Source organism: Halichoeres trimaculatus, unplaced genomic scaffold, assembly GCF_033239565.1.
Source record: "Halichoeres trimaculatus isolate MK-OKI-2021-1 unplaced genomic scaffold, fHalTri1.1 fHalTri1_scaffold_41, whole genome shotgun sequence".
Classification (NCBI taxonomy): Eukaryota; Metazoa; Chordata; class Actinopteri; order Labriformes; family Labridae; genus Halichoeres; species Halichoeres trimaculatus.
The window spans coordinates 1,333-16,149 of record NW_027437219.1 but is presented as its reverse complement, the minus strand read 5'-3'; the positions used below and the strand labels follow the sequence as shown (position 1 = coordinate 16,149).

The following is a 14,817-nucleotide window of genomic DNA, read 5'->3' as shown; positions in this document are numbered from 1 at the left end:
GCCAAACTGCCAAACAAGTAAAAGGCTAAACATTTAATGCAGTAAATGTTGGATAATTGTTAAGATACTTCAGGGTGTGAAGGTACATGCTGATTTACAAGCCAGGCTCAGGGAATGATCATGATTAATAAAGTGCACTAAGACCATGATAGCCACTTAATGTTGTGTTCTTTCTCTTGTCATGAGTTCAAGATGATTGAAGGCAGTCATCGGCTCCTCAGGTCACCCCAAAGCTTGACTTTTGGCAGTCAGATGACTATTGAGTGTTACAACCCCCAGAGCCCCAAACTTGGACACCTTCAAAATATTTACTGTTTGCAAACAAAACAACAAAACATTATGACACCAAAACAACATTTAATAATCCAACAACTCATAACAGGGCCACACACTGTGAAAACATTGTTGTGTTAAATTGCTGTGCATAAAGTGTAATAGGCTGCTAATAACTGGATAAATTACCATAGCTGAAACTAAGATTTACCTCATGAAGTGAACATATTAGTGAACAAAGTATACAAATTGAACTGAACAAAACATTAAATGTGGAACTTTTTTACAACTTAAACTGATCGGCCGGTTCCCATGTGTCATCCCATGTCTTGCCGCTGCCAGGATAGGAAAGACAGAGACATAAACACAGGAAATAAAGATCAGAGGCTAAAATTTCTTCTGACATATCAAGAAATTTCATGTCTATAATTTCCTTAGTAAACCTGTCTTTCACATTAATAATTAAGCTCTAGTAGTGAATTTCAAATGAGATAGCAACCACTGGATCACAGCATAAATCTTTTGTCGATAGTTCAACATACCGGTTCATGGTTGCTTACGGAGCACTTACCATTGTGAGCATGGTGCCCACCTCACTTTCACTTCTTCTCTGCCCTGGAAGGCAAGCAATAAGAAAAAGGGTGCAATTTGTTAAGAGAAAGGTGTTTTCTTTCATAGACAGAGCCATAACACATATGTGCACTTTTAAGTAGCTAAGTATTATGTAGAAATTCTTTATCTATTCAAATAATTTCTCAAGAACATAGACATCACAGCATAAAGTAGAATCTTTTTAAAAATATGACTTCAATATAAATTTAGCCCTCAGTAAACATGACATACTATATGTAAGCCCAGGACTGGAGGCTTATGCAGAGGGTGACTGATATTTCACAGACCATTTTTGGTACCAGCTACAGAGTATCAATGATGATAGTAAAGATGTCTGTGCAGAAACTGAATACTACAAGAAAGCAGACACCCAGCCATAGACTGTTCACCCTGCTGCCATGTAGTATAAAATATAGAAGTATCCACTGCTGTAGCACCAGACTATAAAATATGTTCTTTGCTCAGACTGTAATACTCCTCAAACTTCACAATGGTTTGGTATTAGAAACCATAAACTGAATATCAAATTAATTTCCTTTTGCAACACATTGTTACAGAGTGGCCAATAAATACAACCCAGAACCTTGCTTTTACATTGTATTTCACAATGAAGCCAAACATAACAAAGGAGAACATACTTACATTTACCAGGCTTCGATTGGACAACATCCTCATACTTAAACACCCTCTGCTTCCTACGTCTTAGGCATTCTAAAAATAGAGAAAAAAGAATCTTATGGGGCTAGCCTAGCAATTTGAGAAGAACTATATGCCTACATAATAATATAAAGGGATATCTAACCTTTCTTTTTCTTTGCTTTTCTTTGTTTTGGTGGGAGGACAGGGCACAAAGATGACACAGGATATGGGGGGGACTGAGACATGGGAGAGGATGAAGGAAGGTGAGACAATGTGGAGGCCAGAGGAGGAAGAGAGGGAAGGGGGCATGGAGGATGAGAAGAGGTGGAGGTTGGTGAAGGATTAGTAGAGAGGGGAAACGGAGGATGAGAAGAGGTGGAGGCTGGTGGAGGATGAGTAGAGAGGGGAAACTGAGGATGAGAAGAGGTGGAGGTTGGTGGAGGATAAGAAGAGAGGGGAAATGAAGGGGGAAAAGAGGTGGAGGTTTGTGGAGAATGAGTAGAGAGAGGAAACGGAGGAAGAGAATAGGTGGAGGCTGGGGAAGGATCAGAAGAGAGGGGGAACAGAGGATGAGAAGAGGTGGAGGCTGGGGAATCATCAGAAGTGGTGGAGAGTGGTGGATGATGAGAGGAGAGGGGGAACGGAGGAGGGTAAGAGGAGAGGGGGGATGGAAGTTCAGTTGGCAGGCAGGATGTTGAAGGTTCAGAGGGGACAGAGGATGTAGGGTGACAGTTAGAAAGAGAAGAAGGTGAGGTATTTGGGATGAGGTGCAGGATGATTTCTTCCTCATCTCCTCCTGACTGTAGTGTCACAGGCTGAGCTGCTGGACAGCTGCTGTCCTCAGGGGGCCAAGGAACTGCTGCCGGTGGGCTGGTGACACTTGGGGAAGACAATCCTGCAAAAATGGAGAAAAAAATGTAAATATTCTCCTGTCACACCATTTTCATTCCTATGTTAAGGATAAAAACTAATTGTACCTGCATTCTGCATCATGAACTATTAGCTGCAGTCACATTAAACTTGTTGAGACAGATAATCCATCCCAGTGTGTGCTCATACTACATCCTTAGTTTATAAGACAGAGAGATGAAAAATCATGCAACCACACTGAGATGAACCATTGCACATTTTTGTGATACTAATCATCTGAATTTTGACTGGGAGTAAGTCTGAACACATGGTAAATGATCTGAGATTATTAACAGCATTGGCATCACTCAGGTATGGGCGTATCATTATCACGGTGTCCACTCAGATAACATGCTTGCCTGACATCTTTTGTTTCAGGCAACAGCAAAAGTTGTTCTCTCTAAAATGGCTTAGAAGTAAAGAGGTTGCAATGTAGCAATGAGCTAGATGTAAAGCCAGGGGTCTGTCTTTCTCACTTTTTGACACTGATTTATTCATCTTGAGAACCACTCCTCCAATCAACACCAAACTTGGCTGATTTCTTGCTTAGAACCTTAAGAACTTTCAATTTTCAGACAGTTTGAGTAAAATAATATGAGATGTGTTAACATTTTCATTATTTAAAAAAATGTGTTAGTGACTGACTTCTGAATTCACTATAGGTTGCAGTGCAGCAATAATCTGTCATAATTCAGAGGATGACATAGTGAAGTTTCAGGTATGGAGAACATTCAAGTGACTTAGTATTTAATGACACATGTAGTATCACCAGCATTCATTTAACACAACTTATGAAATAGCTAAAATTGAACTGAAAAATAAGCTCTGATTGCATGTGACAAGCTTCTTAAAGTTTTCACGATATCTCCCTTTGATTTTTACAAGGTAATCTGGTTGAGCTATACTCAAGAAAGCTGCAGTGACCATTACCAGGGCATGAGAAACTAGACAAGCACATTGTTAATGGGCACTAACGTGACACAGAGTCCACCAACAACTACGCTATAGGACAACAAAGTATAACATATCATAAGATAGTTTTATTATAAATAATCATAGTCTTACTTTTCAATAGGTGCTCATGCAGTTTCTTCATTTTCAGAAGAAATTCTTGAATGATCCCATCAGTCGGTCCAATGTGATGGACCATGTCCCCGTAAAATACTCCGTTCCTGCCTTGATGGGCCATAAACAGGACTGGATATTTGTCCAAGGCATTCAGCTTCAAAACCTGAAAGACAGATTTTGAAGGGAAGAAAAATTTAAGTCTGTTATTATACCTCAACTCGAGAAACCAACAAAACAGAAGTAAAGGCACGTGTTCATCTTTTTCTAGATTATACTATCCTCCAGTTTACTGGAGTATAATATTTTATATCTTATCTAGGGCTGTCATTTTAACGCGTTAATTAGATTAATTAATTACACCGCAAATTAACGCGTCATAAAAATTAACGTAATTAATCTGGATCCCAAACCCGCGAGGCGTTCAAAGACGCACTCATTTTCAAATGTCTAGCATTTACAAACCGTTTGTCCTACATGAAAAAAGTTGTGTTCTCGTCAGATTTTCAAATTTCTGACGGTCCCTGAATGTATCACATCTAGCAACATGCTTTGAGCCGAGGGAAGAGAGCGCTGTTAAAGGATAAGTTCGGTTCATACAGCTTTTACATTGTTTATAGAATGAAGTAGAACAAAATACTCACCCAGAAGGCTTATCTGATCCAAGGAGTGCTTCGGCAGATATTTAGATCCAAAATCGTGCAGCAGACGTCCGTATAATGGGATTCATCAGGGTATAGACAGCACCGCTCCTAAAACTGCAGTTCAGAGGTCATTACAGCCGCACAGCGCTGTCTGGAGTGACACAGACTGCAGCAGAGGACATCTGGGAGCCGACCATGATGGAATATTGGTGAAAAACACGAGTTTTTGGACGATTAATGCAGTTTTAAGGAGCGGCGCTGTCTATGCCCAGATGGATCCCATTATACGGACGTCCGCTGCACGATTTTGGATCTAAATATCTCCCGAAACACTGCTTGGATCAGGAAAGCCTTCTTGGTGAGTATTTTGTTCTACTTCATTCTATAAACAATGTAAAAGCTGTATGAACTGAACTTATCCTTTGACGGCGCTCTCTCTTCCCCCCGGTTCAAAGCATGTTGCTAGATGTGATACATTCACGGACCGTCGGAAATTTGAAAATCTGACGAGAACACCACTTTTTTCATGTAGGACAAAATCTACAGAAAATCAACCGTTTGCTCTAGCTCAATTCTGTAAAAAAACAGGTAATTTTACACTCTCTACTGCATCAAACAAGTCCTGAATTATCGAAAAAGGTCTTGTATTTAAATCTAAAGAATTATATGAAAATTTGCTTCCATCTTCCTGGTGTCATGTTTCAGCTTGGGGCTGCTCTGCACCAATCAGTAACAGTTTGTGTGTTCAGAGCATGTGAAACTGAAAATACTTCACTTTTCTTTGATCCAAGACTTGAATAAAGTGTTTTGTACATAGTTCCTCACAGTTTTTAGCCTTTAGCCCTGGTTCTCTTGACCTCATAGAAGTATAGAAGTTCATATTGCAGTGAAAATGGAGTCCACATCGAGTAAAAATGTGAACAGTAGCAAAAAACGTCCTAAAAATCAAATCAGCTTATCTTAGGTGCAGGACTGTGTAGATTTTGTAAAGATAGAACCATAATACTTTTTTCATTTGTTCCTTATGCCTCAGTGTACCTAAAAATGTGTTGTATATATTCCCAACTTATTTTTAAATGTCTTTTAATGTAATTTTAATGTCCTGGAATTCAAATTCTTTATTTTGGGACCTTAAGCAGATATGAGATTAAAATGCGATTAATTAGATTAATTAATTACAAATCCTGTAATTAATTAGATTAATTTTTTTAATCGCCTGACAGCACTAATTTTATCTAATACAGAAACTTAGACCCCAGCACAGTGATGTGGGACTGTTAAGCTCTAGCTTGCCATTTGTGCGCATTATGGAGCGTTCCACCTCCTTTTACAAACCACCACCAAAAAGTGAAAGTGTTGTTACCATGAGCATACTAAAGAACTGTAATGGAGTCAATTAAGTAGTCAACTGAGAAAACATTTCTTCTGCCCTCAAGGGCAGTGGCTGGATCCTGTCTGAGGCGTAATAGATGGTATTAACCACATACAGTATTTTAGCTCCAAATTGTTTCATCAAAAGGGATTAGAATGAGGATTATGATTAGCATTAGCAGTTAACGTGAAACACGCTAGTTCCAGTTAAATGAATAACTACATGATCACCTCATAACAGCCAAGCTTTTTGAAAATATGAAAATAAAATTGAAAATATAAATATGAAACTAAAAATGTGAATATGAAATTGTTGCTAGGCACCTGTTGGCTATGGCTGCCTTTTGAAGCAGCTCTCTCTTCTTTGTCCGATTCTTGTAATTGTTTTGTCTCTTTTTCGTCATCTTTGTATTTGGAGTGGCTCTTTACTTTATCTGGTTCATTGTTGGTCATGGACACCAAACTTTTTGTGGCTTCAGTGATATTTTTACTACTTTTTCTCCTGTGTTTGTCTGGAGATCCTACATGTAACCATGGCTGCATTGTTTACATGTGAAATCAGCTGTTAGCAGCCCGTAGCATGTCAATGCTAACTGGTGTAAAGCTTGATGATTTCCCTCAAGGTGAGGAGGAGGAGGTGAGGACAACATGCTGGTTCTCCGGTGTGAGCTCGGAGGTGACAACGTGGACCTGTCCTTCCATCCATTGTTGTTGGGAATGTGGGATTTACCTGGGATCTAACGTGGGATGGACGAGCTAGCCGTGCTGGCCCAGCGGCAGAGGGGCTGCCAGAGGGCAGAGTGGCATCGTGCTGTTCACGGACGTGGCTGACAGAGCAAACACCGGACGCCACCGCCACATTGGAGAAGCCTTACCTGCTGTGAGCAGACAGGATCTAGGAGACAGAGACTGAACAGACTGCTGGGGAGGCTCAGTCCTGGACCCTGTGGAGGTGGAGGCTGGCTGACTGGACAATGATGGACAAGCTGTCATCATCTATTTTCTTATGGACCTTTTTGCACTTTCTATACACTTTATTATTTTTGTTTTCTTGATTGCTGCTGTGACTTCAATTTCGTTGTACTTGTTACAATGACAATAAAGTTCAATTCTATTCTTTTCTAAATATTTTGATCATTCTTACATTATGTCATTACGTGAATATGTATGCAGCATATAGATCAATGATTAAAATTACATGCACCACACAAGACTGATAGACAAATTAGATAATTATATAATGTATGAGAAACTAATCCCCTTGTGAAATCAAAGTGACTACAACTTACAGATATCTGGGCCGACTTTACTGTCCTGCATGCGTTTCGATTTTTCTTTACAGAAGACGACCAGGTGGAGTCTTTGAGCTCAGCCTTATTTTTTTTTTTTAATTTTTAATTTTCTGGCAGAGGACAAAGGCACTGAGTGCAGCTTCTGCACTGCAGAGCATTTGGGGCCTGGCAGGAGGGGCAACACTTGATTTTTGGCTTCGTCATTCTGAAAAAGAAAGTGAACATTGGATTATTTATGATACTATGTATGCTGTCACATGATATATGTATCAATTTGGATATGCAATTTGCAAACAGACAAATATAGCACAGAGCAACATTTTATGCAAACACAATATTTCTATTGCAATATGATTTTAGATAACAAATTGTCAATACTTGAAAAAATGTACAATCATTAAAAAGTGTATCAACCTCCAGTGCTTTAAAACTGATGACTACATTCAGGTTCAATACACATTCAAACACCAATAAAGACTGAAGGTTTGTACAGTCAAAGTTGACATCATTCTGTGAATAAGGGCCAATGTGTGCTGTCACAGGTAAACACTTATGTTAAAAACATGATTTACATGTCAAGGACAGCTCATAGAGCAAGCAGTGAGGGTGTGTTTTCTACAAAAATCTGGTTTGTATGCAACGGTATATGCAGTGGCGAACCGTGAGTACTACAGCTGGGCCTTCACCTCAGCCCTCACAGCCCAGAAAAGAAATCATCGCGGAAAAAAGTAGTTAATAAAAAAAAACATTTTCATTATATAAATAAAATAAAAATAAAAAGAGGTTCTACATAAAACAATGACTAACATCATTAAGTGAGTTTACAAAAATTACTTAAAAAACTAAAATGATGAAGAAAATGTCTTAAATTTTTATCTTTGTCAATCTGTGTCATACATAAACTCGTTACTTTTACCCATCGAGAGTGCTGACAGGCTGCCAACACTCCTGAATATGGAGGGAGTCTCCCATTTTTTAAACCCCTTCTCTGGCTGTTCTCCTGGCTTGTGATTTCTCCTGATTGTCCCCCAACTTAAAGTATGCTCCTGTGATCGCTAATATTTTTTGAAAGTGAATCAAGTCCCGTACTTGGGCGTTATATCGAAAAATCAAAAAACCATCCACCCCCTCTCTCTTAGTTGGTTTGATCCAAAGACGCTGCAGGAGACCTCAGAGACGGAGACAGATCACTGTGCTGCACTTGTAGATGAAGAGTTTTTAGAGCCTTAGCTGTTTCTTTTTTGGTGTTGACATGTCGTGAGTTAAACTAACGTAGCTCTGCTCTAACGCAGCATCATCTTCAATCAGGAGAGTCTAGAGCAGCGGGAATCATATAGTGAGAAGGCTGACTCTGAAGTTCTGTCTGTCTTCGGTGTGTGATACGCATACGCACCGCGTGTGTACGCGACAGCGCCCTCTCTTTAGAACAGGGGAGAGTTCAGGTGGAGGAGACTGACTGAGCCAGTGGAAGAGAGGGAGAATTCAAACCACAATGTCCTCTACAGTGCCCGTGATAGATGAAGTATTAAGACATAAGCACTCGCACTCGCACGAACAGATGAAATTTTTACTCGCACACGCGGAAAAATGCTAACAAGCTAGCCATAACTTCGCTCTTGTCTTCTGCCATTCCTCTCACCGCTCTCACCACTCTGCCCACTGTTCGGACTTCACGAAGGCCTATGCTCTTCTGATTTTGTCCCGCCCCCCAAAAAATCGAATCGTGATTGGTCAATTCTCCTGTCTCTCTCCAAACCAAAACACAGCCTGGCCTTCGTGAAGTCCTAACCACTTAATGAGCCAGCAAACCGGGCTCTGATAGAGATAACATGTTCCAAGACAGTAACCCTTTCATTGCTGAAGTGAACTTTGCAGTACACTTAATTTCAAAACTTACATGATGTATTAAATGTATTTTATTCAACTAAATGAGAAATTATATATTTATATAGATATATAATACGTATATTTTTTGGTCCAGACTTTTTAAGGCCTTCTCTGAAGGCCTAGAAGTCCCTGAAGGTTCCCCACTGGGTATATGTAACAATAGTAGTTAAGTTCAGTGCAGTATGAAATATCTATTTTGCAGGATGTGAACTTATCATTACGCAGCTGAAATAAATTAAACCAGTGCGATTTGAGTTGACTTTGATAGCGCTACCTTCACCCCACGTTAAGCTAATTTGAGCTGCTACTACGTTGTTTATACAGATGAGTTAGCAACGAAAAAAGAAATGTTGCAGAGAAAGTTCTCTTTAAATTTCTCTCTCTCTTCCAGAAAATGGTCCAACAAGACATATTATTTTTTTTGTTATGTCTGTTTTGTTATCGACATTAAAATGATCGGGAGAGTTTACAACTTACCTGGCTTTTGTGTGATCAATAAACAATTCTTGACATGAATAACGCAGCATTAACTGGCAGGATCCTTGAACACTACGACTCCCAAAGGGCATTGCGTCTTACGCATCCAATCACCAAGCTTGAGACTGACTCACCAAACTTTTGGCGGACTGAAGCTAAGTGCAGATATTTTTTTAACAGCGTTTCAATAATTAGTCGCGTTTAATCACTTCACTTCAAATATATCTGACAAAATCTTTGAAATGCTTCCATTTTTGATTGGTTTAAAAAAGATTTGGTGAAGCAAAGCTTTTGGGCGTCGTCACTATGGAAACAACCCACGGGATTGTGGGTAGTGTAGTATCTTCGGCCATCCAAAAGTGAGATCGAATTCATTATTTCTCAAAATCGAAAGGAACATAAAGACAACTGATGGACTTAAACATTGACACATCTTATTGAGCAATTAACAATGACAAATATGTGTTTTTTTTGTAGAGAAATATCGCGTATAACATAGTAAAATAGCGACGAACGTGAAAACTGTCAGACAGGAGAGTTCTTCCGGATGTTCGTTCCCCCGTTAACCAATTGGATGTAAGCTCACAGCGTCTTAAAACGCCGCAGTCGGTTTACATTGGAGTAAACTGAAGACCCGCAGCGTCTCATGAGGACGCAGAGGGAGAACTTTCGCGTCAGCTTCTGACGGCAAAGGGCCCTGACCAAGCGTCGGTTTTTGACACGCTGGGAGTGAGACTGTGTTGGCTAGACACTCTTGAAGCAGTTTGTGGGGTTGCCCTGCTCTCTCACTCAACTCTGCTTTGGGCTGAGCAGGAGCTCACTTTGTGAGCTTCACTTCATGTGATTATCAGCTGATCAGATCATTATAGTGATCACCAAGAAGCACTGCTGTTTTGCCTAACGTGGCTTCGCCTTACGCCGCCTGGTATTACTGGACTTTGCTTTGCTTTATATGTTCTGCCTTGACTCGGCTGGGCCATGGTACACCTGGGTTTGGCTGCCTGAGTCATATGTGTATCCTGCCCAGAACCAAACTTAATTGTCGTTGAGCCTGCTGAGTCTGAGCCTTACTTGTGCTCTCTCAGCCGAACTTTACTTGGCTCAGAATAACTGGGCCTATTTGTTTTAAGTGTGTGAAAGTGAGTTAATTAATTTGATTTGGATTTCTTCTTTTGGATTTTGGTTCAGCACTGATTTGAGTCATTTTGTTTCGGTCTCCTTTTCTTCCTGGTTTGATATTTCCTTTTTCCCCTTTTGGTTTATTCACTCATTTCCTTGTGCCTTAATTCTTTTGTTGTCATATTAGAATTTTGGACACAGTTATTTCTTTTGGTTTGTTTCTTTTGTGAATAACAGTTATTTCTGAGGGTTGGTTTGGGTACCCCAAGGGTAATGTGGTATTGACTGTTTATTTGTGGTAAAGTAATTTTGGTTCAGTTATCTGTTTTCTGTTATTTCTTTATTATCCAGTGTAGTAGTTGTGTTCAGGCTACTTTAGCAGTTACCTTTGGTGGCCTTAAATGTATTTTTGATTTATTTGTGGGTTAGTTGGGTTTTTGGTTTGTGTTAATTGAATTAATTTTCTCTCCCTCTCCTTATAGGACTGGAGTCTGGTGGTGGTGGTCCTGGGTTCCTGGTGGTGGTGTTCCCCCTCCTCGTGTGTGATGTGGTTCTTCTTGAGTTTTTGCACAGTTCAGTGTGTGTTTTTCACAAGTTACTGGGTGTTCCCTTCCCCGTCACATCCCAATCCAGCCCACTGGTGAGCCCAGTCCTGCCAGGTCCCCTTTTTCCATTGTTTTCTTGTCTTTTGGAGTGTTTGGGTGCTTTTTATGAATTAAACCTTTTAATCTGTTCTTGTTTGAAAAAGAAAGTATCTGTGGACTTTCTAATGTGAACCACGTCTCTGGTTCCTCTTTATGGACTGACCTGTGTGCCTATCATCAGTGAAAGTGAACCCTTTCCCTGGGTGCAAGTCCAAGGGTGGCGTTGCCTGGCTCTATTATCAAAAGTAAATTAAGGGAAACTCAGACCCCGTCCACTCTAGAGAGAGTGTGTGTGTGCTTGTTTAGGCTGGTTTCTTTCACCTCCTCCACTCGCCACATTTTGATAACAGAGCTTTGCAACTTCTATATAACTGGTTGATTGTTCCTTACTTGACCTACTGTGTTGATATATGAGGAAGTGCAAGTTAAACTTCCATCCTGCCAAACTTCATTTTACAAAAAAGAGCAATAAGGAATATTAACAGAAGTCCATACAGAGCTCCCTTAAACCCCAGTATTCATTAAGTTACAGTTGCTGAAGCTTAATAATAGATTTTAACATGCTACAATTTATGCAAAAAGCTAATAAAAAGCTCTGACCATCAAACATTCAGTACACATTTATAAAGGGAGAAAGCATTACAAGTTAAAAGGATTAGAAATATTTAAAAAATCAAGATCCAGAACCACTCTAAAGGAGCACAGTATTACAGTTAAAGGTTTCTCTTTATGGAACAACCAGGACAGGGACTCTAAGGAAACCAAATCATTCAGTATCTTCACAATACATGCATAAACAAATACAGGGATGAAAGATATTCTTAAACCTTCAACTTAAAATAAATAAATAAATAAGTCAATAAATAGGAATAAAACCACCAAAATATTTACTGACAACCATGATACGATTTTTTTTGTTGGGTTTTCCTTTTGTTTGATGTAAATTTGCATTTAAGTTGTGAATTGCTTTGCCTGTCTTCTTTCTGCAAAAAAGAATGAAGGCAAAGCTGAAAGGCATGCTGGAAGACAGTATTTTTGTTTTTATCTGATCATGTGTTTAGCATTGAATGAATGAAGGGGACTTTTTCTCTTTTTTGCTCCTTTTCATTTGTTTGAGATTTGTGTTGTTTTTATATTGTACTTTTATTTTATTGCAACATAAATCCCCCCCCAAAAAAAGTTAAAATAAATAAAATAAGAAAAAAAAAAACCTTCATCCATCTTTCAGTGAGAGCTGTCCCTTCAGCAGGCAGAGGACAACTGGTTTCTCTAGTCCATGACACACAGTGGCCCTCATTTATCAATCTGAACGTGAGTGTAGGGTACGCTCAAATCCCACGCCAGGTCTGAGTTTGTGTTTGCAAGTTTCATGTCATTATTAGATCATATGAGCGTAAATCATTTTCAGACAGAAAAACAGAGGTTTACAGAGAAATATTTAAATATTAATAGTTAAATTAGATATGAAACAATAGTGTTTCTAACATTTCACTCCTCTTCTGTCAAGCTTTCATATACATCACTTATGCAGAGAGCAGAGAGCTGTCAGCTGATAAATAAATATAATAAATCCATAAAATAAATAAAAAAAGATTACTCTATGGGTTTTAAAAATAAAAAATAGAGGCTGTTATCAGTTTTTAATACACTCCCATGTCCATGATAAAGTCTCTGCAGAGAACATTCAGAGGATGCTAAATCAAACTTTGAGCCAGGATTTTTTAAGGAAGCCGTATTGATTACAAAATATACTGTGAAGATGATTATTTCACCCCTCATAATTTTATCATGTAAACGTGAATTGTGTGTGAAAAAGTGACCGTTTCATATTAAATTGTGTTCATTTACATGGGATCACAAACAACCCGCTCGTCTTGTGGTACAAGTAATCATAAAACTCATTGACACACTTCTTGTCCAGACACCAAATCAACCACGAATAAAGTTAATGGGATCAGTTTTTAGGTGCACTAGTTTGCAGAATTGAAAATGTTTTATCTGTATCTGACACACAGTGCAGGTTAGTCTGTCCCTCCACCACTTCTGCCTGAAACTAACGCAGAGCCGGTGAGAGCTCCTCTCCCTCCTCAGTCTGTGACAGGTTCAGCAGGAGGGGGTGGAGAACATCTCTGCAGTCACTGTGTGAGGGTCTCATCAGGTCCAGGATCAACCTTGACCTCAGCTTTTATAGACAGCCAGGAGACCTGGACTCTTTCAGGACCATGTGGTGCTTTAAGGGCATTTTGAGTGATGTGGCAGACGGTGACCTGAAGTTTGGGAATGTGCAAAAACTATGATGTTTTTATTTATTTATTTATTTATTTATTCAATATTTCAACAGAAAGTTTGTTGAAATAATAATTTTGAGTTGAACTGACTTACATGGGTAAATTGAGTAAGAGCAGCAAATAAAGTGGTTAAAAAAAAAAAAAATCTGTCCGTCCGTCCGTCCGTCTGTCTACAGGGAAACATGCTATGCCTCAGGTTGTATTTCCATCCTTTTGCCATTGAAAGTTGTTTCCACTCCTGTGGCTCTTTTCTTTTGATCTGGTTCAGATGAGTGAGTGATTTATTGTTGCATTATGTGTGTGGTGTCAGTGACACTATCCAGCTGCTACCAGCCAATCAGAAACCACATTTGGACAAACAGGCAGTTTGATATGAGAGCAAACTAAGCAGCTATGAAACAAACAAGATGACATAAACCTATTATATAGTCTGCACCAATCTGTCAACAATAACCTCCATTTATCATTCACTTTAACAGACAAACAAACACACAAAGGTCCGTACCTTCCTCAGACTGTGTGAATGGAGCTGCTTTCACCTGACACAGAAAGAGTTCACAGGTTTTTTTCTGTCATTATTCTTTATCCCACTGAGAAACAAAATCCCTTTCTACATACCCTCCAAGTGGCTCTGGTTGTAGAGGCCTTCAGCATCAGGAGGCTGCGTGTGATTGGAGCTGCTTCCACCTGACACAGAAAGCATGATCAGCTTCTGATTGAAACATTCTATCTTTGCATATGCATCCCCTCTTTTCAACAATCAATGCTTTTCCTGCTCACAGAGCTCACAGCTCACTGACACACCATCAACACTTTGCTTCAATGAAATCAACTCTGCATGAATGTTTGTGAATATTTGAAATCAAAGTGTAGAGCTCCACAGCAGCATGCTTCAAAGAGAAGAGAGCCAGCTTATTTGTGAGGAAGAGCAGAAAGAGGAACCCTGCAAACATCCTGACCGTGGAACGTCTCCTGTCACTAAGGATCCCTGTCCCTCAGACTCTCTGCAAGATTCTGACTTTACACATCACTGCCTTGTTGTGGAAGAGGGCAGGCCACACCTACAACAAAAGCTTGCTTCCTTCCTCTAAATGGCATCAAGCTCAACCATTAGCACACTGTGGGTAAATCCATTTTCTCCTCCAAACAAAGCAGTTTACTCCTCAGCACATCCTCTGTGGTGGCTCCAAAGTTTATCAAGAAAAAGCTTTTTAATGGAAGAGCTTCACCCAGCAGCTTCCACACAGCCATGTGTCATTCCTCTTCAGTGCTGTTGATCTTTGAATCCAGCCTGTTTTTAACAGAGATCAAATCACTCCCTCAGACTCCCTTAGTAAAGACTTAATAGACCACTTCAGGGGTCAGACTGACCAATGCAACAAAATCCCAGGGGAAGCAGCAAAGCAGCAGTCCCCAAACCAAAATGCATCTCTGCACTGCCAGCTGTATAAAGATCTCAAAGGCTGAAACCAGGTGAGCCTCTTTGATAAGAGCTCAATCCCAAACCACCCCCTACATACTACCCCTTCACTTCTGAGTATAACTCAAAGTGGACACCTCTGAGTCTGGCGGATCCTGGGCCCCCCCTGCCCCGGGG

General features: G+C 39.8%; 1 protein-coding gene across 2 annotated transcripts; it reads right to left on the bottom strand.

The window, feature by feature from the left end:
• Positions 1-365: 365 nt before the first annotated feature.
• Positions 366-4,079, bottom strand: LOC141786542 (uncharacterized). Of its 2 annotated transcripts, none has more exons than XM_074665147.1 (6): positions 3,964-4,079; positions 3,499-3,664; positions 1,688-2,419; positions 1,528-1,596; positions 845-888; positions 366-608 (listed from the first exon to the last, which is right to left on the bottom strand). In XM_074665147.1, the coding sequence occupies exons 2-6, from the start codon at positions 3,620-3,622 to the stop codon at positions 591-593; spliced, it is 987 nt and encodes a 328-aa protein (XP_074521248.1). In that variant the 5' UTR covers positions 3,623-3,664; positions 3,964-4,079; the 3' UTR covers positions 366-590. The 2 variants fall into 2 exon arrangements, with proteins under 2 accessions (XP_074521248.1, XP_074521249.1); XM_074665148.1 differs by having other exon boundaries at positions 3,976-4,037.
• Positions 4,080-14,817: the final 10,738 nt, after the last annotated feature.

Coding starts and splice junctions, on each gene's coding strand:
- LOC141786542 (XM_074665147.1), bottom strand. CDS start 3,622: ATGGCCCATCAAGGCAGGAACGGAGTATTTTACGGGGACATGGTCCAT. Junction 2,420..3,498: donor GCATGAGCACCTATTGAAAA/GTAAGACTATGA, acceptor CCATTTTTGCAG/GATTGTCTTCCCCAAGTGTC. Junction 889..1,527: donor CCAATCGAAGCCTGGTAAAT/GTAAGTATGTTC, acceptor CTTGCCTTCCAG/GGCAGAGAAGAAGTGAAAGT.